Consider the following 27,827-nt stretch of genomic DNA (forward strand, 5'->3'; position numbering starts at 1 on the left):
TTGGCTTGCTGCCATTTATAGGAGTATTTTCCCCTATTATCAGCCATTTAAAAGGCGCTCTGGTACACAGGTATGAAGGTACTTGTTAGGCTGAGTCCCCTGCCGTGGACCACTCTACACGTCCAGGTTTTTCAGAACTTATTCTTAAAAATGAGGATGGCCCTTCCAGGTTGTCATCTGGCCCGCAAGTACCGTATGCCTTCCCTATGCTAGATTGGGAAGCAAAGTTAAATGAAATACAGTATAGGCTAATTAATTTCTTGTTGTTTTGGTTTAGAGTAGGCGGGCTTACCAGTCCTGTCAAGTACACTATTTCATCACTGGTCTCTCACCTTTCTTTCTTCCCACTAAATGGATACTCCTGTGTTAGACCAGTAATCAGAGGGTTGTTTAGCTTACAGCTAGGATGCCTGTCCCAGTGGGGAAGGGAGGCAGGGGGAAGTGAACAAAGGGGCTCCCCCACCCCCACAGCTGGCTGGCAGTTTGAGAGAAACCTCAAGGAGAGCATAACAGGAAGCACAGTAGCTGATAGAGGTGTTAGAGTTGGTGTAACAGGCTGAAAACAGATGTCTTTCCTCTTAAATGTTCAAAGAAATGCAGTTGTTTTGCTTTAAAGTTTATTCTATAAATGAGGTTGAGAAGCTGTTTTCTAGCATAAATAGAAAGAGAAGTATTTTAGTGAAGAGGTTTTCTTTTCAAAAGAGAATCACATCAGTATGGAAGCACAATATAGACAGACAGAAGCACTTTGAGGCAGCATCAGGAGCTCGATACTAATACGGAGTACTTGACTAAAAACACTTCTCTGAAGCGAAACTCACACTTTTTCTTTACACTTCACTTTACATTCTCTTAATTCAGAAATATCAGAAATGAAGCTAACCTGTTTACAAAATCCTGTTTGTAGCAATCACCAGGTCTTTTACGTGCTTGGAAAAATAGTCTCCTGGGTTCACAGAAGTCCACCTGCATCCTAAACACACATAACCAAGTTGTTGCAAATTGCCATGAGCATCTTCTTAGATTTCTGAATAGACACTATATCTGTTTACTTGGTATTTGCCAGCTAGCAAATGGTTAGCGTTTAGGCCTCTCATCAGCTGCAGCTTACAGCTCTGAGCCACCTCTGAACAAATCCAGGGCTTACAAATATATTGTCATAGAACATACGCACGAGGCCATTTCAGGAAATCTTACTGTGTATTAGGGTCCTTAGTTGGACATCCTAAGGAAAAGTTAAACGGGTATCAGCAATGCAGCTCCATCCCTATTTTCATATTTCACATCATCTTTAAAATCTGAGTGAGGAATGGGGTGCCTGGATGGCTCAGCCACTTAATTGTCCAACTCTATTTTGGCTCAGGTCATGATCTCAAGGTTTGTGAGCTCAAGCCCCACAACAGGCTTTTCTTTCTCTCTCCTCCTCTCTGTCCTTCTTCTGCTCTCTCAAAATAAATAAAAACATTTTTAAAAAATCTGAGGCTAAATGGGTAAGAGGCATTAAAGAATTTACTCCCGAAATCATTGTTGCACTATATGCTAACTAACTTGGATGTAAATTTTTAAAAAATAATAAATTTTAAAATCTGAGGAATACAGGCTAGTTATGGCCTATATTAGCCATTTGAACCCTTCTATTTCCATTACAGAGATGAAAAGAGAAGGTGATCATTCTCAAAAAGATATCAGATTAATCAGATGAAACAAGATTGGCTGTGTATTGATGATTGTTGAAATTTGGTGATGAATAAATGGTTTATTATACAATTTTCTCTACTTCGATTCAATACAAAGGTTTTAAAAAGAGGAGTTAGCAAAACAATACTCTGTCAAAACACAGTCTTGGATTTTCCAGGTTCTGGGAAAAGATCTCATATCAAAAGGCATCTCATTAGGCTGGATTGTTCAAAATGTGTCTGGAACTGAATTAGAACCATGAACCTCATTTACACAGTGGTGCTTGCTTTTTGCCCCATAGGTTCGTGTGACTGTGTTTCCCTCAAAGACTGTAGCTCAATATTCAGGAGTACCTTGGTGGATCATCCTAGTGGCTATACTTGCTGGGATTTTGATGCTTGCCCTCTTAGTGTTTTTACTATGGAAGGTAAGTCCTATCTGGCATTTTAAGTTTTAATGTTTTTTGAAAAAAGTGAATTTACAAAGTCTGTACGTTTCTTTGTAATGCTTCTCTTTTCATTTTATTATGAAGCTTTGCCAACATAGAGCAAACTTAAGAATTTTACAGTGAACACCCAGCACCTTAGATTTAGATGTATATTATTTGTACATTATGAGGAGCTTCCTAAATAAAAAAATCTTGGTGTTTTTCACATAATTTAGCATGTTTGGGTAAATAACAATTTACAACTTTTACTACTCTAACATTTTCTTCATCTAAAATTCTGAATCTAAGCCACACTGTTGGGATATCCCATTAATCTGAACCTGTATCCTTGTTAATCTCAACTTTTGTAAACGGAATGTTCACAGTAGCCATTGGGGCTTGTTTACAGTTACAGCTAGATTAGGAATAGAAAAGCATGAAATTGGGGCACAGCATCCAACTCGATTTCAGCTCAGGTCATGATCTCACAGTTGATGAGATTGAGCCCCAGGTCAGGCTCTGTGCTATCCGCACAGAACCTGCTTGGGATTCTCTTTCTCTCCCCTCTCAAAATCAACAAACATGAAATTAATAACTCCATTGCAATGGAATCCTCATAGCCTCTATCAAACATGAGGAAGATCTGGGTTTAATATGATGTTCTGCATGAGAATTTGGTCCTGAAAATAAAGTTTAATATCGTCCCCTTGATTTCTGCCACTAAATAATCAACATTACAGAAATGTGTATATGAGATGGATGCATACTTTTATTGCCAAAGATTATGAACCTATAGACTTTGGACTATTCTAAGTAAGTAAAGGAGGTTCACAGTCCCTTATCAATAATTACAAATTGCAAAAAAAAAAACCAAAAAACAAAAAAACCCTGAAAACTGAAAATTTGTAATGACTTATTTGGGAACAAGATGTCATGTTAAGAGAGGCAGTATATACCTTTGATCCTTTATTTAACAGTTCTGTGAAACTAATGTGTAGATTACAGTGGCATTATGTATGCAGCACATTACTTTTCTAAGATGCCAAAACTTCTAGATTTCCAGAAAAATTCTCATCCACAGGATTTTGGTCAAATGATTATGAACCTCTACCAACAATCTCCAGGATCAAACCATCTTTATCCTTTCCTTGAATCCACGTATAATTGACAAGGATTCCAGATATTGTCACTTTCAAATACTGGACATTTTTTAAATTTTTATAAGTAATTTCCTAGTGTGAGGTAACTTTCCGGTGTCCTCCAAATATGTGATTAAAGCTTCATAATTGTTCATGCCAAAACTCCTCCTTGAATTGGACATTAGCCAGTCCTACCTCTGATGTTAACTTAAGGCAGTAGATTTCTCTGTTCAGCACAGCCAGCCATAGAAGATGCTCTGAAAACTATTTTGGTATCAAAAGCCGAATTTGAGGTTTGATATTTGAAAATGGCCTTCGTGTCCTCTTGGGAGGAGGTCACAAAGACAGTCTATTTCAGAGCAGGTCTTATTGGCAGTCTTTAATGCGGCTAAGATATAGCAGTGATTGAGTTAAGAAACCTGAGCTGTATAATTTTAGGCAAATCACTTCATCCCCCTGGGGCACTGGTTTGCTTCAGCTCTTCAGTATGTGGATTGGACTATGTGATCTCATGGGTTGTTTGTAGCTTGAAAGTATCCAGAACTCACAAGTGAACTCTAAAGGAAGCAGACAATCTCTATATCCCCTACATGAACATCATCTTTATTACTTTATGGATACTCTTCTTTCTGAAAGTGAACTATTTGTTTTTATGTGTTAAAATCCTAGAACTTGAGGACCAGAAAGGACTCTGGTTCAGCGGCCTTTAAAGTGAATTTTACACATCCACATAGGTGCCAAGATGAAGTGAAGCAGTGGAGCTAGTGCAGATATCCTCACTTCAGCCCGAGTGGTACTGATGTTATCTGCTTTAAACACCAGGATATTGCATAGGGTTTTGTTGGGAGGTAAAGACAAAAAGTCCTTCAGGCTGGGCCAGTCACCTTCATTGTGCCAACAAGGATGCTCATGCCTGCGGATGTTAAGAATGTTGCCAAGCTGCAGGCAGGACCAGGACTTTGGGTTCCTGGCTCATTCCTTCTCCCCACCCTGTTGCCTGGCATGTGTGACTGAAAGTTGGTCCATGTGTTCACTGCATATTAAATGGAGAGAGTCACAAGTAAACACCAGGATAAAGAGTTTAGATTGGTGCTGCCTAATAAAATGTCCTGTGAAGATGGAAGTGTTCTGAAGCTGCACTGTCCGGTGTGTAGTTCTGAGACACGGGTGACTGCTGAGCACTTGGAATGTGCAACGGAGGTATTTTTAATTTAAATTTGAATACCCTCGTGTACTTTGTAGTTAGCACACTGTACAAAACAGACTTAGATTTTTATCTTCCTGAGCTGGCAGACTAGGAAGCAGCATTTTCCAGGACAGCAGATTTATTTGACCAAGCTGTGGCTCAAAAGGCAGTTCCATAGCCTTATGAACAAGTAGACCAAAAAAGTTCTCCATCATTGAATGAAGGAAGTTATAGTAGAAAATGGAATTACACTTCTATGTTCATTTAGAGTGACTTAACGTAAAGAACATAGGTTCCTACAACTTAAGGGTTCCATAGTGGTTCAGAATTTGGGAAAGTGATAGCAGTCATTCTTTCATGATGGTAAATTCGAATTTATATTGTGATTTACCCACAATCCAAAGTAGATGGCATTTGTTCCATAAAAGTTACTGTGAAAGGCAGAAAAATGCAGTATCTGTTTTATGTGGATTTGTGCTAAAGCTTAGAAAACTTCCTTAGCCATTTGTCTAAGTAAAAGGCACAAGTCAATCTTTTGCCTGTTTTAGAGTTCATATTCATAATCCTTACAATGATGTTTGTACTCAGGACTTCTGTTACAAATAGAAAAATCAGGTGACTAATGTCATTTGTCTAAGTATTTGACCAGAGACCCATGAGAATTGAGTTGGTTTGGTCGCTGTCAGTGTAACATAGTGCGGTGGCTCTTCACTTTTGGCTGATCCATTGTGGTCTCTTTGTAAACAAGCCATAAATAGAAAACAGGTTAAAATCTGAAATTTGCTTTTGTTTAGCCTTATATTCAAAACTGTAAAACTGACTAAATACCTTGCTTCCTTATAGTGTGGTTTCTTCAAGAGAAATAAGAAAGATCATTATGATGCCACATATCACAAGGCTGAGATCCATGCTCAGCCGTCTGATAAAGAGAGGCTTACTTCTGATGCATAGTATTGATCTACTTCTGTAATTGGTAATTGATCAATGTTTTTTAATTGCTAGCTGTGGGACGTGCTGTGGTTGTGGTGGCTAACTTTAAGAGCAACAGCTTGCTGTGTGTGTCCCATTAACAGATGTTTCCAAATGTCCACACTGGCTTGCCTTGCTTGGATTTATTTTATTTCACTTGAAAGCTCAGGGTGTTTTTTGTTTTAGAAATGCACAAAGAATCTTTTGTTACAGGTGAGTTATTCTGTGTTGTTGTCAAACATCACCCACGGCAATGAAGAAGATTGCAATCTATGTACACACAAAAGGAGGCATTACCCCTCCATACTAGCCCAGTTTGCCATGTGTTATCAATCTAGTACGTAGCACCCCACTTGGAATTTCAAAGATGAATAAGAAATCATGACAGGTTTCTTGTCCATTTTGGAATTTCCCACAGATAGAAGCTTGTGTTGACTGACTGCCTAATTAACCTGTTGCATGTTGGAAACATTGTGTTTCTCTTGATGAGGTGGCTTTCTGTCTTTTTTGATCTCGCTATAAAGTGATGGGGGAAGGCTTGGAATGCTTTTGTTGTTGCTCAGAAATTGTTTTATGCCAGCTAAGCATGCAACTTCTTTTCCTGCATATCTACTACAGGTCAAAGACCATTACAACAAACTATGACTGCTGACATGGTGGACATGATGGCCAATTACAGACGATGGCTCTAGACCAAAGTGACCTTCATTATACAAAATTCTAATATAAAAATGCTCTGGACAGTTACTCTTTCAATGTGTTGTAATGGAATTTGCCCTGGTTTCATGTTTCTAGAGATTTTATTCAACTTTGGCTCTTGGTTGATTTTAAGTTCATATATTTTGCTTCTCTTGTGTGTAATTCCATGGAAACAGGAATTGGTGGTAATTCCTTTTTCCATTTCTGTGGGCATGGGAGGATGGAGTTACTCCATAATCCCTTTCCATGGCATTGTCATGATGCATCCCAACATTTCCATTTCAGCTTTACATACCACCCTTGATTTCCTCCTTTGTCTAAATGAAGCAAGAGCCACATTTTGTAATTGATAGGTATTTTGGCTTTTTGCACAGAATAATTAAGGAGTCCATGTAGACATGGCCTTAGAACAAAATGTCTTGGTCATTTTTTCCAATTGACTTAGTGATGACTGGATATAGCTTTGCCCCATGACATCTTATAACATCATTCAAAATAAATGTTCCAGTCCTGTTACATGATACAAATTGACCCTTCCAACTATCTTCCTCATCCTCCCTCTATCTGCATTTTTAAATTGAAAACACACCTTTTTCATTAAACATATTTTATTCATTTTAAAAATTCAATTTGAGTTAAAAAAAAAAAATTCCCTAATATGTTCTCAATAAAAATCTACCTTGGATCAGATTGAATATTTTTTAAAAAATGAATAAAATATATATTCATTAATAACCTAAGTGTAAATTTCTTTTGCCCAAAAAAAAATTAGGGGTGCTTGAAAATTCAGTGTAGTGCTACTGTCCTACTCGAGTTCTTTGCGGTACATGACCGATTTTATTAAGGACACAGTTACTACATGATTTATGAATGAAACAGCTTAAGTTGAAAGCACAACAGGAAATCCAGGCAGTGTAAATTGCCTGGTAGCTAATGAGAGATATGTGCTGAGCCTTGGAGAAGAGAAGATTCTTAAATTGACCCATTTGAACACTGACCCATTTGAACACTGGCATATTTAGATAGTAATTTGTAAAATATTTGTGATCTGATTCCATTCTGTTAGTGGGAGAGAGGTAAAAATAATCTTTGGTTTATGGCCTTTGTTAGGTTTATGGCCTTTGTTAGAATATCATTTTAAAGAGCAGTCTTTTTAATGTGAAAATTAGATCTTTAACATATAGTATTGTGATTATAAAAAATGGAAGCATTTTTCTATAACTCAACTTTGTTAGTAAAGACAGAATGGAAATAATGGACTTTTCTTCCAGTTTTACAGCTGTCTTCTCTTCTGTTTATCCCATGTCTTTTTTTCCCTTTATCCAAAGGTAGGCGTAGCTGAACAGAAAGCTTAGACGCTCCCATTTTGTGCATTAGCTTTTCTTGAGATACTTAATTTATTTCTGCTTCTCTTTCCCCTTTGTCAGTGCGGATTCTTTAAGCGCTCTAGGTACGATGATAGCGTTCCCCGATACCATGCTGTGAGGATCCGGAAGGAAGAGCGGGAGATCAAAGATGAAAAATATAATGATAACCTGGAAAAAAAACAGTGGATCACAAGGTGGAATGAAAATGAGAGCTACTCCTAAAGGGGACCAAAAAAACTTCACAGTTCCCAACCTGCTTCTTCTCCCTCCCAACTCAGAAATCTAAATGGACTTAAAAAAGCTGCTCCATCCCTGGAATGTTCACTTCAGACAGGCCACACAGGGCGAACAGAACAGTTTTAACTGTGGACGTGGTCATGTAGCCTGAGGCTCCGGTTCTGCACAGCCAAATCTAAGACTGTTGGAATGGATTTTTCTTTCACTGCCTTAATTTAACTTTCCGGGTTGCCTTTGTTTTTGGTGTGGCTGACTTACACGTGCTGGGAAAGGGCCCGCCGGGTTGCACTCCCGCGACATCCTCAAGCGGGCGCCTGGTGTCCGCGCTAACAGTGGCCGCCCTAATCTGGCACCGCCTCTGCTCACATTGTTCCCACAGGCCTCGACAACCTGCAACTTAACTGTCCCGCATCACAAGACTGTGCCATTGGGGGAGTTGTGTTTCAACTGAAAGTGCTATTCTTAAATGTGCAATAGGTGACGTTGCCATCCTGCCATCTTTAACCTTTCCTAGATGTGTGAATATTCACTAAATAACATACAGGTTTCATGCTTCGTCTTCACTAAAACACAGGTGCAACAGACTTGAATGCTAGTTATATGTACTTGTCTATGGTATTTATTTTTTCTTTTTTATAAACCATTTTGTCATTGACAGGCCAAAGATTCTCTTGCAGTTGGATTAGACCATCAGAATTAGAACATGAGATGTCATTGGTTTGAATTTAGTGCAAAAAAAGAAATTAGAAGTTATGATATCTCCCAACTCTCACCCCCTTTCCTCCAGACCCAGAATATGTTTAATAGGATTGAACCATAAGATGTTTAATCCTTATTAGACAGTGGACATTTCAGAATTTAGAGCCCTGTGTGATGTCATGCATTTTGTGCTGTAACTTTCAGGAACTCTTAGAAATAATGGATTTGTTTGCTGAATTTCAGTGCAGTTTAGTCCTTGCTGCAAATACTGTATAATCAGGACTTAGAGATGGTGGGTGCCTCTGGTGGATCCAAACCGATCCAGTGTGAGACTACTGAGTATCTGATCCCACTGCTTGTAAGTTTTTAAATGTTGGAATCATTTAATCAGTGAGTCAGTGTTCTGTTTTTAACTTTGTTTCCTCTCCTAATCAGTGTTCCCCAAAATTACTTGGGGACTGCACTAACCACAATTTTAAATGGCTAAATTGTAAAAATGAGGTGGCAGAGGAGGAAAACATTTTTATACATTCAACAGAGACTGAATGCATAGGAAAGCTGAATTTTAAAAAGTTACTATACTTCAAAATGTTAAGCTATATGGGGAATAATAGCAAACAGGTGCTAATTTGTTTGGCTATAGTATAAGCAGTGTCTCAATCAAAAGAACAAAATACAGCTATATGTGCCATTTTTGCTTTGGAGCTTTTTTTTCTTTTCAGAAATCTTATACCCTTAAGATACTCTTGTCGTATTTTGGAATTTTCATTCACAAAGACAGTTTTACAAATGACATTTTGTTTACAAATATTTCTCTAAAATCGGTCATACCAGTGTTAGAAATCTGTTTCTTGTGTAGGTAACTTGTAACCTAATGAACTATCTTTCTAGGTTGCTAAGAAGCTGGTACTTTGAGTGTTATAGACCTTTGCTCTAAAAAACTGAATGTCCTAAAAGGCAGGGACGAGGTGGAAGGATGGCTCAACAACAATGAAACAAGAATGTAGTGGTGTTTATTGTTAAAAATGTCATCTTAAGTCAAGTCACTGGTCTGTTTGCATTTGATACATTTTAATACTAACTAGCACTGTAAAATTCATGATTAGAAAATACCTGTGGATATTTGTATAAAAGTGTGAAATAAATTTTTTATGAAAGTGTTCATTGCTTAGTAACACCACATTATATGTGTGAAACAAACTCTAAAATGATGATAAATAACCTGAATTGCTTTTGTGTTTCATGAAGCCAAACTAAAGTTTATTTTATATGATTGAAGGTTTTCTTTTTTTCTTTTGGGCTCTACTGTTCAGTTGATGTCAACAGAAAATGATCTTAAAAGATGGCTTATTCAAGATGCCTAAAAATTGAGAGATGTCATTTAGCAGTGATACTATGGAATAAAGAGTAAGAGTTCTTAGGGCAGAGTTGCTTTCTTCTTAGAAGATATTTTGGATGTGACAGCAGTTCGGCTGTGACATGTGTCATTACTGATCACCAGGGACTGATCTGGCAGAAGGGACCAGTGTGAAAATATTTTCTTTACCAAAGGATTTTGTTTAGATTTAAGCAATCTTATGAACCGTCTCTAGCTGGTTTATCACAATCTTATAAATAAAAACAAGGCATGGCAATGAGAAACAATGAAATCTGGCCATGTGTAGCAACATGGATGGACCTTGAGGGTGTTATGCTGAGCGAAATAAGTCAGGCAGAGAAGGACAAATATATGTTTGCACGTATAGGAGGATTAGGAGGAACTTGACGGAGGAACAAGCGGGAGAAGAAGGGCGGAAATGGTGGGGGAAAGGGAGAGAGGCAAACCATGAGAGACTCTTGAATGCTGACAAAAACTGAGGACTGATGGATGTGGGGGGGAGGGGGGGATGGGCATGGAGGAGGGCACTTTGGGGATGAGCACTGAGTGTTATGTAGAAACTAATTTGACAATAAACTATTTGAAAAAAAAATAAAAAAAAATAAATAAAAACAAGGCATGCATTTAGTGCTCAGATAATACAGCATGCACTGGCCTGAATAATTTTCGAATACAAAATATACTGTCTATGTAGTAAATTAAATACTAGTTTTCTACTGTACTTGGTACTATATAGTGAATCTTTGTCTTTGTTCTTTGAAGATCAGACAGCTATTACCACCCAAAGAAATGTGATTGGTACTTCTTAATGACAGACCAGTAGCTGTGACCCTTTTATTTACAGTCCCAAGGATCTGCCCAGATTAATTATTACAGTGTGTAATCAACATAACCATTAAGAGTGGCCTGGCTAGGGCGATGGTATAAATGACTTGCACTGGACATGATGCCAATGCTTTGTAGGACTCCTAGGATTCTACCCCTTTTCTCTCAAAAAATCATACAGGAATGGCTAGGAATGACAGTCATAGATTAATGGGACTTCCATTTACACACACATTTTGTTGTTGGTTACAGATTGTTTGCCACAACCTCATACTCGGTCATGCCTTTGGGGTTGAGACTATTTTGGAAATGGGGCAGATGTAAGTGGGAATGCTTTAAATTGTCCAGAGCAGGGGAGTAAGGATAAGACCAAGCCTTCTACTCCAAATGAAAATATCTTAATGAGAACTGATCTCTAGTACACTAACCTATGAAAGGACAACGTGAGAAGACAGACTGGGATTAACAGATTGTTTTGTTTTTAACGAAGAAAAGAATGAAATGCTATAGGTGGCTGGGTTCCACATGACTATAGCCTGAGGGCTAAGTAAACAGGAATGTATGAAAGTTGCGATCAGGTAGGATCATAAAGTAAATGATGATTAAAGGCAATTCCGTAACACCAAAGGGTAGGGTCCAGTCATGGCTCAACCACTGAGGAGATGGTAAGGTTCAAAGAGATGAAGAAAATAAACTTGAGAATGATTTCAAAACAGTAGCTATCACAAAAAAAAAAAAAACCAAAAAACTAGGCCTCTATTCTTCTAGTAGTTCCTGCTTCTGGTGAAATGTGTTCTTTCTCTTTTGTACCTTCAAAAAAACAGGTTTTGCTGACTCTGAAAGGCATCTGGCCTAGCTGATAGGATGGGGGAGCACTGAGTACCAGTGGCTGAGGCCAGGTGTGCAGAGGTGTTAACCAACACAAATCAGAGTGAGAAAACTGGTCTAGCACAGTGCAAGGATGGGAGAATGTGCCACAAAGTACATAACCAGCCAGGGAATGGTTAATGAGGACCCTGTAGTAAAGGAGTCAAATGCCACTTTTATAAAAATCAGTGGAGCTTATGGGCCTGAGTCTCTGCCCTTCTCCTGACACCATCTTTCAGGCTGTCTGTTGCATGGAAATGGGCAGCAACAGACCTATGGTAGCAGAGGTCAGATAAAATTTCTTACTATTCATCCTACTAGAACATTCACAAAAAAAGTCTCAAACTACAGGGATGGAATGCACTTTTGTTATCCAGAGCTTAGCAGATAAGTATTCAATCCACCAATAGCCAGTAGATAGATTTAAGTAAATAGATTAAGTGAATATCCTGTCATTGTGAAATGGAGAGATGTAGTTTGTTTCTTCCAGTCTGAAGTAAAATTCTAATGGATGGTAACAGACTCAGGATACATATATAAATGAGACCTCTTATAGGAAGCTTACCTACAGCAACAGATGGTAAACCAAAGCAATCTTGAGAAAGATTTCAAGATATACTATGAATCTGTAATACTCATAATACTATGGTACTAGCACACACACACAAAACCCTATTATCAGTGAAACAAAAGAAAGCCTAGAAGTAAACCCAAACTTACATGGTTAGTTTATGACAAAAGAAGCAGGAATATACAAGAGGGAAAGATAGTCTAGTTTTCCCAGTACCATTTATTGAGACTATTTTCTTACACCTTACACAAAAATTCAGTATGGATTAAAGACCTAAAGGGGAGATATGAAACCCTAACTCCTAGAAGAAAACCTAGGTAGTAATTTCTTTGACATCAGCCTTAGCAACGTTTTTCTAGCCTGGTTTTCTCAGGCAAGGGAAACAAAAGCAAAAATAAACTATTGGGACTAAGTAAAAATAAAAAGCTTTTACATAGTGAAGGAACCAATGAAAGGAAAAGGGAACCTGTTGGATGGGAGAAGATACTTGCAAATGAAACCTCCAATAAGGGGTTAATTTCCAAAATACATAGAGCTGCTACAACTCGACACCAAAAATAGACATAATCTAATTAAAAATTAGCAGAGAACCAGGGTGCCTGGGTGGCTTAGTCGGTTAAGCGTCCAACTTTCGTTTAGGTCATGATCTCGCGGTTCGTGGGTTCGAGCCCCGTGTCGGGCTCTGTGCTGACTGCCAGCTCAGAGCCTGGAGCCTATTTCAGAGTCTGTGTCTCCCTCTCTCTCTGACCCTCCCCTGCTCACGCTGTCTCTCTCTCTCTCTCTCCTAGAAATAAACATTTTAAAAAATTAAAAAAAAAAAATTAGCAGAGAACCTAAATAGATTTTTCCAAACAAGGCACACATGGCTGATAGACACATGGAAAGAGCTCAACACCACTAAATATTAAATCGAAATCAAATCATAATCAGATATCACCTCACACCTGTCACAATGGCTAGTATCAAAAGCACAAGAAACAAGTATTGGGGATGTGGAGAAAAGGGTACCCTCATGTGCTACTGGCGGGAATGTGAATTGGTGCAGCCACTGTGGAAAATTGTATGGAGGTTTCTCAAAAAAATTAAAAATAGAAATGCCACATGATTCAGTAATTCCATTACTGTGTATTTACCCCCAAGACCCCCCACTAATTTGAAAAGACATATGCACCCCTATATTTACTGCAGTATTATTTACAATAGCCGAGATTTGGAAGCAACCTCAGTGTCCACTGATAAATGAATGGATAAAGAAGATGTACTTACGTTCTGTGGAATATTAGTCATAAACAAATGAGATCATGCCATTTGTGACAACATGGTTTGGACCTAGAGGGCATTATGCCAAGTGAAATCAGAGAAAGACAGATGCCATATGATTTCACTTATATGTGGAATATAAAAACCAAAGCAAACAAAGCAGAAACAGACACACAAACACAGAGAACAAACTGGTGGTTGCCAGAGGGAAGGTGTGGGGAGGAAACAAGAAAATAGGTGAAGGCAAGTGGGAGATACAGGCTTTCAGTTATGGAATGTGTAAGTCACAGGGATGAAATGTACAGCACAGGTAATACAGTCATTAACACTGTAATAGCATTTCACGGTGACAGATGGCAGCTGTCCTTGTGATGGCACAGCATAATGTAGTGACTTGTCTACTATGTTGTATGCCTGTAACCAATGTAACACCGTGTGTTACAAAAAAATGTAGCTATTTTGTATACCTGTAACTAATGTAACACCATGTGTTAACAATAAAAAAAATTCTCTATCATTTCCACAGTCCTTCCCAACCACACTTTTTTTTAAATTTTTTTTTTTTTTTTAGTTTCTAGGAGAGAGAGAGAGAGAGACAGCGTGAGCAGGGGAGGGTCAGAGAGAGAGGGAGACACAGACTCTGAAACAGGCTCCAGGCTCTGAGCTGGCAGTCAGCACAGAGCCAGACGCGGGGCTCGAACCCACGAACCGCGAGATCATGACCTAAGCGAAAGTCGGACACTTAACCGACTAAGCCACCCAGGCGCACCCCCAACCACACCTTCTATCTGACCTCTAAGAATGGGAGAGAATCTTAACAAAAGTACTATTTATTTTCTTTTGACACAGTCATTTTTTGGTAGAAGTATGCAATAGTTTGGGTTTCTTCATTATGTGAAGCTATTATAATTAATTCATTTGACATTCAACTGTCATAGAGCACCTGTTAAAGTACCTATTACAGGCCAACGTCTACGGAAGGGGATGGAGATACAGAAGTAACACCAACTTGATTCTTGTTCTTGTGGAACTTACTAGGTAATAACTAATACTTAATCAAAAAAGTGGTCAGACAGCATGATAGCTAATTTATTTATACTTTTAAATATGAAATCCACTGCCATTGGTCTATGTAATGATGTTACTCACCATATCTTGTATAGAATGGACCAAAAATCACAATCAGAATTTGTGAAAAAGTTATTCCCGAAGAGTAAAATAATGTAATGGATGCTTTCAGTAGGTATCCATTTGTGTTCTTTCCCTTTCTTTTAACTCTTACCAGTGTGTCATAAAATACTGGAATACTTAAAAGACTGAGAAAGAAAAATGTTCAAATAAAACAACAGATGATACTGTCAAACATTGATGAATTCACTTTATAGAAGTAACAGAATTTAAGAACTTGCATTAAGATATCAATGGTCATATGGGAACCAAGTTGACAATAAACTATTAAAAAAAAAAGATATCAGTGGTCGACATAAGAGGGGTACCTGATCCTATATGAGTGGAACTTGCCTTCAGAACCAACCCCATTCCCAGAAAATTTGGAATAGTCGTTCTCAACCTGGGCTGCACATTTGAATTTCTATGGAGCATAAAGTTTTTAAAAATCCCAATGCCTAGACTACATGCCAGATCGACTTTGTCAGAATCTCAAGGTGGGACCCACGAATCAGTGCTGTTCAAGGCTCCCCACGTGACTCAAAGTGCAGCCAAGGTTGACAGCTGCTTTAGAGGTCACTAGGTGGCCCGAACATTTATGGAAAGGGCTCTGCACTCTGTGTGGAAATGCCTCATTTCTGCTTGTGGTGCTTCCACTGCACCAGCAACAAGACCGGCGAAGCTAGAGGCATATTTGCCATAGAGACGGAGGCAAGGGGGCAGGGTGTATAGAAGCAAGGCTCGAGTCACACTGCTGAGTGTGAGAAAGCTGCTCCTCTTAGAATATAACCTGGTGAGTGACTGAAATGTTTGTGCCCGTTTCCTCATCTGTAAAACAGGATTGATAGCAGGAACCTCACAGGTTCTTTAAAAAACTTTTTTTTTTTTTTTTTTTAATTATAGAGAGAGAGCATGAGCAGGGGGGAGAGGAGCAGAGGGAGAAAGACAGAATCTCAAGCAGGTTCCACATTGAGCATGGAGCCCGATGCAGGGCTCAATCCCATGACCCTGGGATCATGACCTGAGTCAAAATCAGGAGTCGGATGCTCAACCAACTAAGCCACTCAGATGCCCCTTTTAAAGGCTCTTGTAAGGAGTAAATGAGATGATTTGGAAGTGCTTGTTAAGTATCATTTTTGTAATTACACTTGTTATGTAGAATCATACATGTTAAAGTAGGAAGGAAGCAGAGAAATCTAGTTCTACTTCCTCATTTCACAGATGGGGAGACACAGTTTCTTTTAATTCTCACTGACTTACTGTCTCACTCCTCAATGTCTATCACAGCCCATGTTCACTAGCAGATGTTACAGTTACAACCTACAAGCTTAAGTCCCTTTAACTATGAAGTACTGTGAACTGAAGTCTTGAATTTGAACTGCTTATCAACATAGGTCACTTTGTACAAGACTGACCTTATTTCTGTGTCTTACCCCTTAATCCAATGACTGTAATGCAGGCTGGGGTTGGGACATGCACACAAAGCCAGTGTGTAGGCATCTTAAAATTGCTTTGTACTGATTTTTTGTTTTTCCTGAAATGGAAGAATGTAAGAAGAGCAGATGCTTTTGTAAAATCCTTCCTCAGTTCTTTACACACACTGTCAATTCTTTGGTTTCCTTTAGTGGAAAGGGACCCTACCATTTTGTTGCTTATTTACCTTCACTGCTGTGCAAAAGAGGAAACGCTTACAGAGCCCATCTTGTGCTTGGCTTATATCATGAACATTAAAGATTAGAATTTATTATTGGAAGAACTGCTTGAAAACTCTCATGTCTCTCTCTGACATGTCATAATGCATGGACTGAAAGACATATTAAAGGCAAAAACCAAAAACAGCACTTTCCCCTAGGAAGACAGGTTCTGTTTGACTACAAAGTGTCATCAAATTACTGACAGAACCCAAGTTCTAGGGCACATGCTTCATGGAGAAAGCCACCCCTGGTTAGGAAGTCTCAATCTCTTGCTACCCAAGTGGCTAAAAACAGACTCCTTACATTTTAACAAGCCCAAGAATCACCTGGGGATCTTGTGAAGAGGAAGGTTCTGATTCAGGCAGTCTGCAACAGAGCCTAAGAATCAACGTTTCTAACAAACTCCAGGTGCTGCAAACCTGCTGGTCCATGAATTACACTTTGGGTAGCAAAGGTCTCAGGGATAAGTCTTTGTCTAAGTTACTTCTCTGCCACTCCCTACTTGTGTGACCTTAGACAAATATGCTAACCCATGACTTCTGGGGAAGAAGGCAGAATAGGAGGATCCTAGCCTCATTCTGTCCCATAGATACAACTAGATAACATCCACGTCAGTGTAAATAACCAGAAAAAAACAAAACAAAAAAACCCAAGGCCAGCAGAAGAAAACAATAAAGATTAGAGCAGAAATAAATGATAAAGACACTAAAAAAGCAATACAGCAGATCAGTGATACCAGGAGCTGGTCCTTTGAAAAGATCAACAAAATTGATAAACCTCTAGCCAGACTCAGCGGTCGGGAGTGGGGAGGGAACTCAAAATCACAAATGAAAAAGTAGAAATAACCAACACCACAGAAATACAAAGGATTGTAAGAGAATTATGAAAAACGAATGCCAAAAAATTGGACAACCTAGAAGAAATGAATAAATTCCTAGAAATATGTAGCCTACCAAAATGGAAGCAGGAGAAAATAGAAGATTTGAGCAGACTGATTACCAGCAATGAAGTGGAAGCAATAATAAAAAAACTCCCAACAAACAAAAGTCCAGGACTAGATAGCTTCACAGGCAAATTCTACATAACATTTAAAGAAGAGCTACTACCTATTATTTTCAAACCATTCCCAAAAGGAAAACTTCCAAAATCATTCTATGAAGACAGTATTACCCTGATACCGAAACCAAAGATACCACCAAAAAAGGGAACTACAGGCCAATATCTCTGATGAACATGGATGCAAAAATCCTCAACAAATGATTAGCAACCTGAATCCAGCAATGCATTTAAAAATCATTTACCGGGGCGCCTGGGTGGCTTAGTCGGTTAAGCATCCGACTTTCGCTTAGGTCATGATCTCGCGGTTCGTGGGTTCGAGCCCCCCGCCGGACTCTGTGCTGACTGCCAGCTCAGAGCCTGGAGCCTGTTTCAGAGTCTGTGTCTCCCTCTCTCTCTGACCCTCCCCTGCTCACGCTGTCTCTCTCTCTCCTAGAAATAAATAAAAATATTTAAAAAAATCATTTACCATAATCAAGTGGAATTTATTCCCAGGATACAAGAAGGCTCAATATTTGCAAATCAATCAGTGTGATACATCAGTAAAAGAAAGGAGAAAAACCATATGATCATTTCAATAGACGCAGAAAAAGCACTTGATAAAGTACAATATCTGCTCATGATAAAAACCCTCAACAAAGTAGTTTTACAGGGAACATACCTCAACATATAAAAGGCATTCTAAGAAAAGCCCCCAGTGAACATCACACTCAGTGGGGAAAAGCTCTCAGGAAAGGTCAGGAACAAGACAGGATATCCACTCTCACTACTTTTATTCAACATAATACTGGAAGTCCTAGCCACAGCAATCAGACAGCAAAAAAGAAATAAAAGGCATCCAAATTAGTAAGAAATAAAACTTTCACTACTTGAAAATGACATGTTACTGTATAAAGAAAACTCAAAAGACTCCCCAAAAAACTTCCAGAACTGATCAATGAATTCAGTAAAGTCACACTATATAAAATCAATGTACAGAAATCCGCTGCATTTTTTTAATGAATTTCACTTCTTTTTTTTAACTTTTTAAAAATTTTTAATGTTTTTTATTTATTTCTGAGAGAGAGAGAGACAGTGTCAGCAGGGGAGGGTCAGAGAGAGAGGGAGACACAGAATCTGAAACAGGCTCCAGGCTCTGAGCTGGCTGTCAGCACAGAGCCCGATGCGGGGCTCAAACCCATGAACCATGAGATCATGACCTGAGCTGAAGTTGGACGCCTAACCGACTGAGCCACCCAGGTGCCCCAGAAATCTGCTGCATTCTTATGCACTAATTTGAAGAAGCAGAAAGAGAAATTAAGAAAACAATCCCATTTACCAAAAATAATGAAATATCTAGGAAAAAAATTAACTAAAGAGGTGAAAGACTTATACTCTGAAAACTATAAAACATTGATGAAAGAAATTGAAGATGGCACAAAGAAACAGAAAGATATTCTATGCTCATAGATTGGAAGAACAAATATTGTTGAAGCATCTATACTACCCAAAGAAGTCTATAGATTTAATGCAATCCATATCAGAATACCACAGAATTTTTCACAGAACTAAAACAAATAATCCTAAAGTGTGTATGAAATCACAGAAGATTCCGAATAGCCAGGGCAATTAAAAACAAAACAAAACAAAAAACTGGAGGTATCCCAATCCCAGATTTCAAGATATACCACAAAGCTGTAGTAGTCAAAACAATATGGCACTGGCACAAAAAGAGACACAGAGATCAATAGAACAGAATAAAGAGCCCATAAATAAACCCATGATTATATTGTCAATTAATCTTCAACAAGGAGGCAAGAATATTCAATAGTAAAAAGAAAGTTTCTTCAACAAATGGTGCTAGGAAATCTAGAAGAGCTTCATGCAAAAAAAATGAAACTGGAACACCTTCCTACACTATGCACAAAGATAAAGTCAAAATGGATTAGGGACCTAAATGTGAGACTTGAAATCGTAAAAATCCTAGAAGGGAACACAGGCCGTAATATCTCTGATATCAGACATAGCAACATTTTTCTAAATAGGTCCCCTGAAGCAAGAAAACATAAGCAAAAATAAACTTTTGGGACTACATCAAAATAAAAAGCTCCTTCACAAAAAAAGAAACCAACAACAAAATTAAAAGACAACCTACTGAATGAGAGAAGATATCTGCAAATGATATATCTAATAAGGGGTTAATATCAAAAAAATATATAGATCGTATACAATTCAACACCAAACAAATAATCCAATTAAAAATGGGCAGAAGAGGGGCCCCTGGATAGCTCAGTTGGTTCAGCATCTGACTCTTAGTTTCAGTTTAGGTCATGATCTCATGGTTCATGGGGTTGAGCCCTGTGTTGGGCTCTGTACTAACAGCATGGAGCCTGCTTGGAATTCTCTTTCCCTCCCTCTCTCTGCCCCTTCCCTGCTTGCATTCTCTCTCTCTCTCTCTTAATCTAAGTATATAAACTTAAAAAAAAAATGGGCAGAAGATATGAACAGACATTTCTCCAAAGAAGACATCCACGTGACCAACAGACACATGACAAAGATGCTCAACATCTCCCATCAACAGGGAAATGCAAATCAAAACCACACTGAGATATCACCTCACACCTGTCAGAATGGCTAAAATTAACAACACAAGAAAAAACACGTGTTGGCAAGGATGTAGAGAAAAAGGAACCCTCATGCACTGTTGGTGGGAATGCAAACTGGTGCAGCCAACTGGTAAAGTATGAAGTTGCCTCAAAAAGTTGAAAATAGAACGACTCTATGATCCAGTAATTGCACTACTGGGTATTTACTCAAAGAATATGAAAACAATAACTCAAAGGGATACATGCACCCTTTATATTAATTGCAGCATTATTTACAATAGCCAAACTATGGAAGCAGCCCAAGTATCCATCAACAGATAAATGGGTAAAGAAGACATACTTGAATTGAAATTTTTAAAAAAATTGCTAACCCCTAATAGATTAATTTCTTCACCTGTAAAATGGCATATGGAATAACCAGGCCCCTAGTGGATAGACTCCAGCCTAGATACCTCTATACAACTTCCAACCCCCTGACATCCTCAAACGTGGATGAAGAGCATTTGGGGCACATTTTAATCTTTCTTATATCTAAGTACACAGTATTCACTGTCTTGAAAGGATAATAACATTGGTCTTAGGCCACTCTTGTGGCCCCTGCCTTCAAGATACATGCCCTGCTAGAAGCAAAATCCCATTACAATGAACACCATTAGAATTGAATGAGGAACAGACTGGAGGCAATTTGGTGAAGAAATAGGGAGCTCCATACATTTCACTCGCCCCCATCTCTAAAACGGAGAAGGCCTGAAGCCATAGGAACCCTTACAGAATCCAGGTGTTTGGGAGGAAAAGGAGACAGAGCCCGCTGAGAAAACCTTATAGCGTGAGTGCGAACTGGGGAAGATAAAATCCGGCCGGGACGGGAGACACAGAGGGAGGGGGGATCCCCCTTTGCTGGGAGCTGTGGTGAGTCCAGGGGACAAACGAAAGAGTGGCCAAAACTGCTCAAGACACTGTCCCTGTCGCTGGAGAAGAGAAAAACCGCTTGGGACATAGAGGGATCTGGTTTCCTGCTGTCCTGCTGACCCTAGCCGGATGCACTGGTCCCATGCGACCCCCGGTGAAACTGCTTCTCGCTCGCCAGCCTGACCTGGAGGGGATGCGAGCAACATCTCTGCTTCTGGCTCAGCTGGACCCCCCAGGGGGGAGCGAGAGGCTTGAAACTACTCTGAGGGGCTCACCTGCAAGTTTATATTTTGGGCAATTTCAATGGGGCACGCGGACTGAGATGTGGAAACAAGGCCTGGCTTGGGATATAGAGCACAGCCCACCTTGGCTATGCCCCCTGCACAGGGAGATCCCACCCAAAAGAGTGAGTTGTAATGCTTTGTTCAAGAAGGAACTGGGGTGCCGCCACTTTTCTCTCCACAACCACCAAGGCAGGACCCCCGCAGGACTCACTGGACCAAACCAAGCCCATCCCCACTACAGAGCTGCCTCTTTTTTTTTTTTTAACCAGAGCCGGGGCAAGACCAACATGGATGCACTGCCCTGATTAATTCTGGTCACTGGCCTTCTTAAACAGTCACATTTAATCCATTCTCTAGATGTAAATTCTACACCTCCACCACTACTTTTTATCTCTTTCTCTCTGCAGTAATCAGACTATATAGTTTCTCTGAGTAGCATCATCGTCATTTCTTTTGCCTCCTCTCCAACCATATTCCACCCTTTCTCTCTTTGAAATAAGTCTCTTAGTCTTTCTGCCTGCTCATTTCATTTCCAATTTCGCTTCCTCTCTGCCCTGTCATTTCTCTCTTTCTTTATGCTCTTCCTCCAGCACTGCATACACCCAGCTATTTATTTGTAGCTAGGAATTCTGTTTCTATGCTTTAGACTGTCCTTTGTCTATTGGGTTTTTTCTTTTTCCTTTTCTTCTTTCTTCTTTTTTATGTACTTTTATTTTTATTATTCATCTTCCCTCCTTCCTCTTTTCTTTTTTCTTTCTTTTTTTAATTTTTTTGGTATGTGTCCCTTTTTTCTTTTTCTTTTTCCCTTTCGGTTTGAGTGTTTGTTGAATTTGTCTGTGCATTTTTGTGCCTCTGTTCCCTGAGTGTTTGTCTGTCTGTTTTCTTTTTCAGGGCTACCTCAGGAAACAAGCCAAAGCACACATGGTGGAGAGTTCCAAATACCACTACAGGTAAGAAAATAAAATAACCAAGGTGTCAAAAAGAGAAACCAAAAGACACCATTCAAATATCACTTTCTGAACAGACAGGCCCTGGACAGTAAAAGAGCCTTCTTTGGTACAGCAGTACTCACAGGTGCAGAGTGCATAACAAGCTTTTAAAACTAACAAGAGACAGGGGCGCCTGGGTGGCTTAGTCGGTTAAGCGTCTGACTTTCGCTCAGGTCATGATCTCGCGGTTCGTGGGTTTGAGCCCCGCATCAGGCTCCGTGCTGACTGCCAGCTCAGAGCCTGGGGCCTGTTTCAGAGTCTGTGACTCCCTCTCTCTCTGACCCTTACCTGCTCATGCTGTCTCTCTCTCTCTCTCTCTCTCTACTAGAAATAAATAAAACATTAAAAAAATAAAATAAAACTAACAAGAGACAGAAAGCTAACCAAAATGACCAAACAGAAGAACTCTCCTCCAAAGAAATTCCAGGAAGAACTGACAGCTAAAGAACTGCTCAAAACAGATATAATCAACATAACTGAACAAGAATTTAGAACAACAGTCATAAAATTAATCGCTGGGCTTGGAAAAGGCATGGAAGACAACAGAGAAACTATTGCTACAAAGACTATGGAGCATAAAAATAGTTGTGATGAATTAAAAAATGCTATAAATGAGATACATAATAAAATGGAGACGTCCAAAGCACAGATTGAAGAGGCAGAGAGGAGAATAGGTGAATTAGAAGACACAATTATAGAAAAAGAGGAAGCCGAGAAAAAGAGATATAAACTGATCCAGGAACATGAGAGTTCGAGAGCTGAGCGATACAATCAAACTGAACAATATCAGTATCATAGGAATTCCAGAAGAGGGAGGGAGAGAGGGAAAGGCGCTGGAGGAGTCCTTGAACAAATTATAGCAGAGAACTTCCCCAATCTGGGGAAGGAAACAGACAATGAAATCCAAGAGGCACAGAGAACTCCCCTCAGATGTAACTTTAATCGATTTTCAGCACGACATATTATAGTGAAACTGGCAAAATATAAGGACAAAGAGAATTCTGAAAGCAGCTAGGGAGAAAAGGGCCCTAACATGCAAAGGGAAACCTATCAGAGTGGTGACAGACCGATCTACTGAAACTCGGAGGCCAGAAAGGAATGGAAGGAAATCTTCAATGTGATGAACAGAAAAAATATGCAGCCAAGAATCCTCTATCCAGCAAGCCTGTCATTCAGATTAGAAGGAGAGATAAAAGTCTTTCCGAATAAGCAAAAAATTGAAAGAATTCGTCACCACTAAACCAGCACTACAAGAAATCCTGAGGGGGACTCTATGAAGAAAATGTTGCAAGAAACACAAGGTACCAGAGACACAACCACAAGCATGAATCCAACAAAGAACACAATGACTCTAAACCCATATATTTCAATAATAACACTGAATGTAAATGGACTAAATGCCCCAATCAAAAGACACAGGGTAGCAGAATGGATAAAAAAACAAAATCCATCTATTTGCTGTCTACAAGAAACTCATTTTATTTTTATTTTTTAAAAAATAGTTTATTGTCAAGTCGGTTTCCATATAACATCCATTGCTCACCCCCACAAGTGCCCTCCTCCATGCCCATCTCCCCCCCACACCCATCAGTCCTCAGTTTGTTCTCAGCATTCGAGAGTCTCTCATGGTTTGCCTCTCTCCCTTTCCCCCACCATTTCCGCCCTTCTTCTCCCCCTTGTTCCTCCGTCAAGTTCCTCCTAATCCTCCTATACGTGCAAACATATGATATTTGTCCTTCTCTGCCTGACTTATTTCGCTCAGCATAACACCCTCAAGGTCCATCCATGTTGCTACACATGGCCAGATTTCATTGTTTCTCATTGCCATGTAGTATTCCATGGTATAGATAAACCACATCTTCTTGATCCATTCATCTGTTGATGGACACTTAGGCTCTTTCCATGTTTTAGCTATTGTGGAGAGTGCTGCTATGAACATTGGGGTACATGTGCTCCTATGCCTCAGCATTTCTGTATCCCTTGGGTAAATTCCTAGCAGTGCTATTGCTGGGTCCTAGGGGAGTTCTATTGTTAATTTTCTGAGGAACCTCCACACTGTTTTCCAGAGGGGCTGCACCCGTTTACATTCCCACCAACAGTGTAGGAGGGTGCCCGTTTCTCCACATCCTCGCCAGCATCTGGAGTTCTCTGATTTGCTCATTTTAGCCACTCTGACTGGTGTGAGGTGGTATCTCAGTGTGGTTTTAATTTGTATTTCCCTGACAAGGAGGGATGCTGTTCATCGTTTCATGTGTCTGTTGGCCATCTGGATGTCCTCTTTGGAGAAGTGTCTGTTCATATCTTCTGCCCATTTCTTCACTGGGTTGTTTGTTTTTCGGGTGTGGAATTTGGTGAGTTCCTTATAGATTTTGGATACTAGCCCTTTATCTGATATGTCATTTGCAACTATCTTTTCCCATTCCGTTGGTTGCCTATTCATTTTATTGATTGTATCCTTTGCTGTGCAGAAGCTTTTAATCTTGATGAGGTCCCAATAGTTTATTTTTGCTCTTGATTCCCTTGCTTTTGGGGATGTGTCAAGTAAGAAATTGCTGCAGTGGAGGTCAAGGAGGTTGTTTCCTGCTTTCTCCTCTAGGGTTTTGACGGTTTCCTGTCTCACGTTCAGGTCCTTTATCCATTTTGAGTTTACTTTTCTGTATGGTGTGAGAAAGTGATCTAGTTTCATTCTTCTGCATGTTACTGTCCAGTTCTCCCAACACCATCTGGTAAAGAGGCTATTCTTTTTCCATTGGATATTCTTTCCTGCTTTGTCAAAGATTAGTTGGCTGTATACTTTTGGGTCCAAATCTGAGTTCACAATTCTATTCCATTGGTCTACGTGTCTGTTTTTGTGCCAATACCATACTGTCCTGATGATGACAGCTTTATAGTAGAGGCTAAAGTCTGGGATGGTGATACCTCCCGTTTTGGTTTTCTTCTTCAGTATTACTTTGGCTACTCGGGATCTTTCCTGGTTCCATACAAATTTTAGGATAGTTTGTTCTAGTTTTGAGAAGTATGCTGGTGCAATTTTGATTGGGATTGCATTGAATATGTAGATTGCTTTGGCTAGTAATGACATTTTAACCATATTTATTCTTCCAATCCATGAGCATGGAATGTTTTTCCATTTCTTTGTGTCTTCTTCAATTTCCTTCATAAGTTTTCTATAGTTTTCATCATACAGATCTCTTGTATCCTTGGGTAGGTTTATTGCTAGGTATTTTATGGTTTTTTGTGCAATTGTGAATGGGATCAGTTTCTTGATTTCTCTTTCTGTTGCTTCGTTGTTGGTGTATAAGAATGCAACTGATTTCTGTAGGATGATTTTGTACCCTGCCACATTGCTGAATTCACGGATCAGTTCTAGTAAGCTTCTTGTGGAGTCTGTTGGGTTTTCTATGTAGAGTATTATGTCGTCTGTGAAAAGTGAAAGTTTGACTTCTTCTTTGCCAATTCTGATGCCTTTGATTTCCTTTTGTTGTCTGATGGTTGATGCTAGGACTTCCAGCACTGTGTTAAACAACAGTGGTGAGAGTGGACATCCTTGTCGATTTCCTGATCTCAGGGAGAAAGTTCTCATTTTTCCCCATTGAGGATGATGTTAGCTGAGGGATAACCTCTAGCCAGGTTTATCAAAAAGAAAAGAGAGAGCATTCAAATAGACAAAATCATGAATGAAAATGGACTTATTACAACCAACCCCTCAGAAATACAAGCAATTATCAGGGAATACTATGAAAAATTATATGCCAACAAATTGGACAATTTAGAAGAAATGGACAAATTCCTAAACACACAGTCACTACCAAAATTCACATGGGAAGGGATAGGAAATCTGAACAGACCCATAACTAGTGAAGAAATCGAATCAGTTATAAAAAATCTCTCAACAAATAAGAGCCCTGGACCTGATGGCTTCCCTGGGGAATTCTACCAGATGTTTAAAACAGAATTAATACCCATTCTTCTCAAGCTACTCCAAAAAATAGAAATTGAAGGAAAACTTCTGGACTCATCTTATGAAGCCAGCATCACTTTGATTCCCAAACCAGGCAGAGACCCAGCAAAAAAAGAGAACTACAGGCTAATATCCCTGATGAATACAGATGCAAAAATCCTCAATAAGATACTTGCAAATCAAATTCAACAGCACATAAAAAGAATTATCCACCAAGATCAAGTGGGATTCATTCCTGGGTTACAGGGCTGGTTCAATATTTGCAAATCAATCAATGTGATACATCACATTAACAAAAGAAAAGATAAAAACCGTATGATCCTGTGGATAGATGCAGAAAAAGCATTTGACAAAATACAGCATCCCTTCTTAATAAAGACCCTCGAGAAAGTCGGGATAGAAGGAACTTACTTAAACATCATAAAAGCCATCTATGAGAAGCCCTCAGCTAACATCATCCTCAATGGGGAAAAAAGGAGAGCTTTCCCCCTGAGATCAGGAACACGACAGGGATGTCCACTCTCACCACTGTTGTTTAACATAGTGCTGGAAGTCCTAGCATCAGCCATCAGACAACAAAAGGAAATCAAAGGCATCAGAATTGGCAAAGAAGAAGTCAAACTTTCACTCTTCGCACATGACATGATACTCTACATAGAAAAGCCGACAGACTCCACCAGAAGCCTACTAGAACTGATTCAAGAATTCAGCAAAGTTGCAGGTTACAAAATCAACGTACAGAAATCAGTTGCATTTTTATACACCAACAACGAAGCAACAGAAAGAGAAATCAAGAAACTGATCCCATTCACAATTGCACAAAAAACCATAAAATACCTAGCAATAAACCTACCCAAGGATACAAGAGATCTGTATGATGAAAACTATAGAAAACTTATGAAGGAAATTGAAGAAGACACAAAGGAATGGAAAAATATTCCATGCTCATGGATTGGAAGAATAAATATGGTTAAAATGTCATTACTAGCCAAAGCAATCTACATATTCAATGCAATCCCAATCAAAATTGCACCAGCATACTTCTCAAAACTAGAACAAACTATCCTAAAATTTGTGTGGAACCAAAAAGGCCCCTAATAGCCAAAGTAATATTGAAGAATAAAACCAAAACAGGAAGCATCACAATCCCAGACGTTAGCCTGTACTACAAAGCTGTAATCATCAAGACAGTATGGTATTGGCACAAAAACAGACGCGTAGACCAATGGAATAGAATAGAGAACTCAGAATTGGACCCACAAATGTATGGCTAAATAATCTTTGACAAAGCGGGAAAGAGTATCCAATGGAAAAAAGCAGCCTCTTTACCAGATGGTGTTGGGAGAACTGGACAGTAACATGCAGAAGAATGAAACTAGATCACTTTCTCACACCATACAGAAGTAAACTCAAAATGGATAAAGGACCTGAACGTGAGACAGGAAACCGTCAAAACCCTAGAGGAGAAAGCAGGAAACAACCTCCTTGACCTCCACTGCAGCAATTTCTTACTTGACACATCCCCAAAAGCAAGGGAATCAAGAGCAAAAATAAACTATTGGGACCTCATCAAGATTAAAAGCTTCTGCACAGCAAAGGATACAATCAATAAAATGAATAGGCAACCAACGGAATGGGAAAAGATAGTTGCAAATGACATATCAGATAAAGGGCTAGTATCCAAAATCTATAAGGAACTCACCAAATTCCACACCTGAAAAACAAACAACCCAGTGAAAAAATGGGCAGAATATATGAACAGACACTTCTCCAAAGAGGACACCCAGATGGCTAACAGACACATGAACTGATGCTCAGCGTCCCTCATCATCAGGGAAATACAAATTAAAACCACACTGAGGTACCACCTCACACCAGTCA

General features: G+C 39.3%; 1 protein-coding gene and 1 long non-coding RNA gene across 3 annotated transcripts in view; one reads left to right on the forward strand and one right to left on the reverse strand.

The window, feature by feature from the left end:
• ITGA6 (integrin subunit alpha 6) overlaps positions 1-9,675 on the forward strand; it is a 78,709-nt gene extending 69,034 nt beyond the window's left edge. The window contains exons 24-26 of one of the 2 annotated variants that reach the window (XM_039239178.1): positions 1,979-2,104; positions 5,273-5,402; positions 7,525-7,613. In XM_039239178.1, coding sequence (XP_039095109.1) covers positions 1,979-2,104; positions 5,273-5,380 — 234 coding nt within the window. In that variant the 3' untranslated portion in view covers positions 5,381-5,402; positions 7,525-7,613. Of the gene's footprint in view, positions 1-1,978; positions 2,105-5,272; positions 5,403-7,524 lie in introns of both variants that reach the window. The other variant, XM_039239177.1, reaches the window with a different exon arrangement.
• The window catches only part of LOC120236403, a 56,669-nt gene continuing 35,277 nt past the window's right edge, over positions 6,436-27,827 (reverse strand). Inside the window, exon 2 of the long non-coding RNA XR_005529670.1 lies at positions 6,436-7,632. This is a non-coding gene — a long non-coding RNA (uncharacterized LOC120236403). The remainder of the gene's footprint in view (positions 7,633-27,827) is intronic.

The sequence above is a fragment of the Hyaena hyaena genome, unplaced genomic scaffold (genome assembly GCF_003009895.1).
Source record: "Hyaena hyaena isolate Hyena2069 unplaced genomic scaffold, ASM300989v1 scaffold_154, whole genome shotgun sequence".
NCBI classification, from domain to species: domain Eukaryota; kingdom Metazoa; phylum Chordata; class Mammalia; order Carnivora; family Hyaenidae; genus Hyaena; species Hyaena hyaena.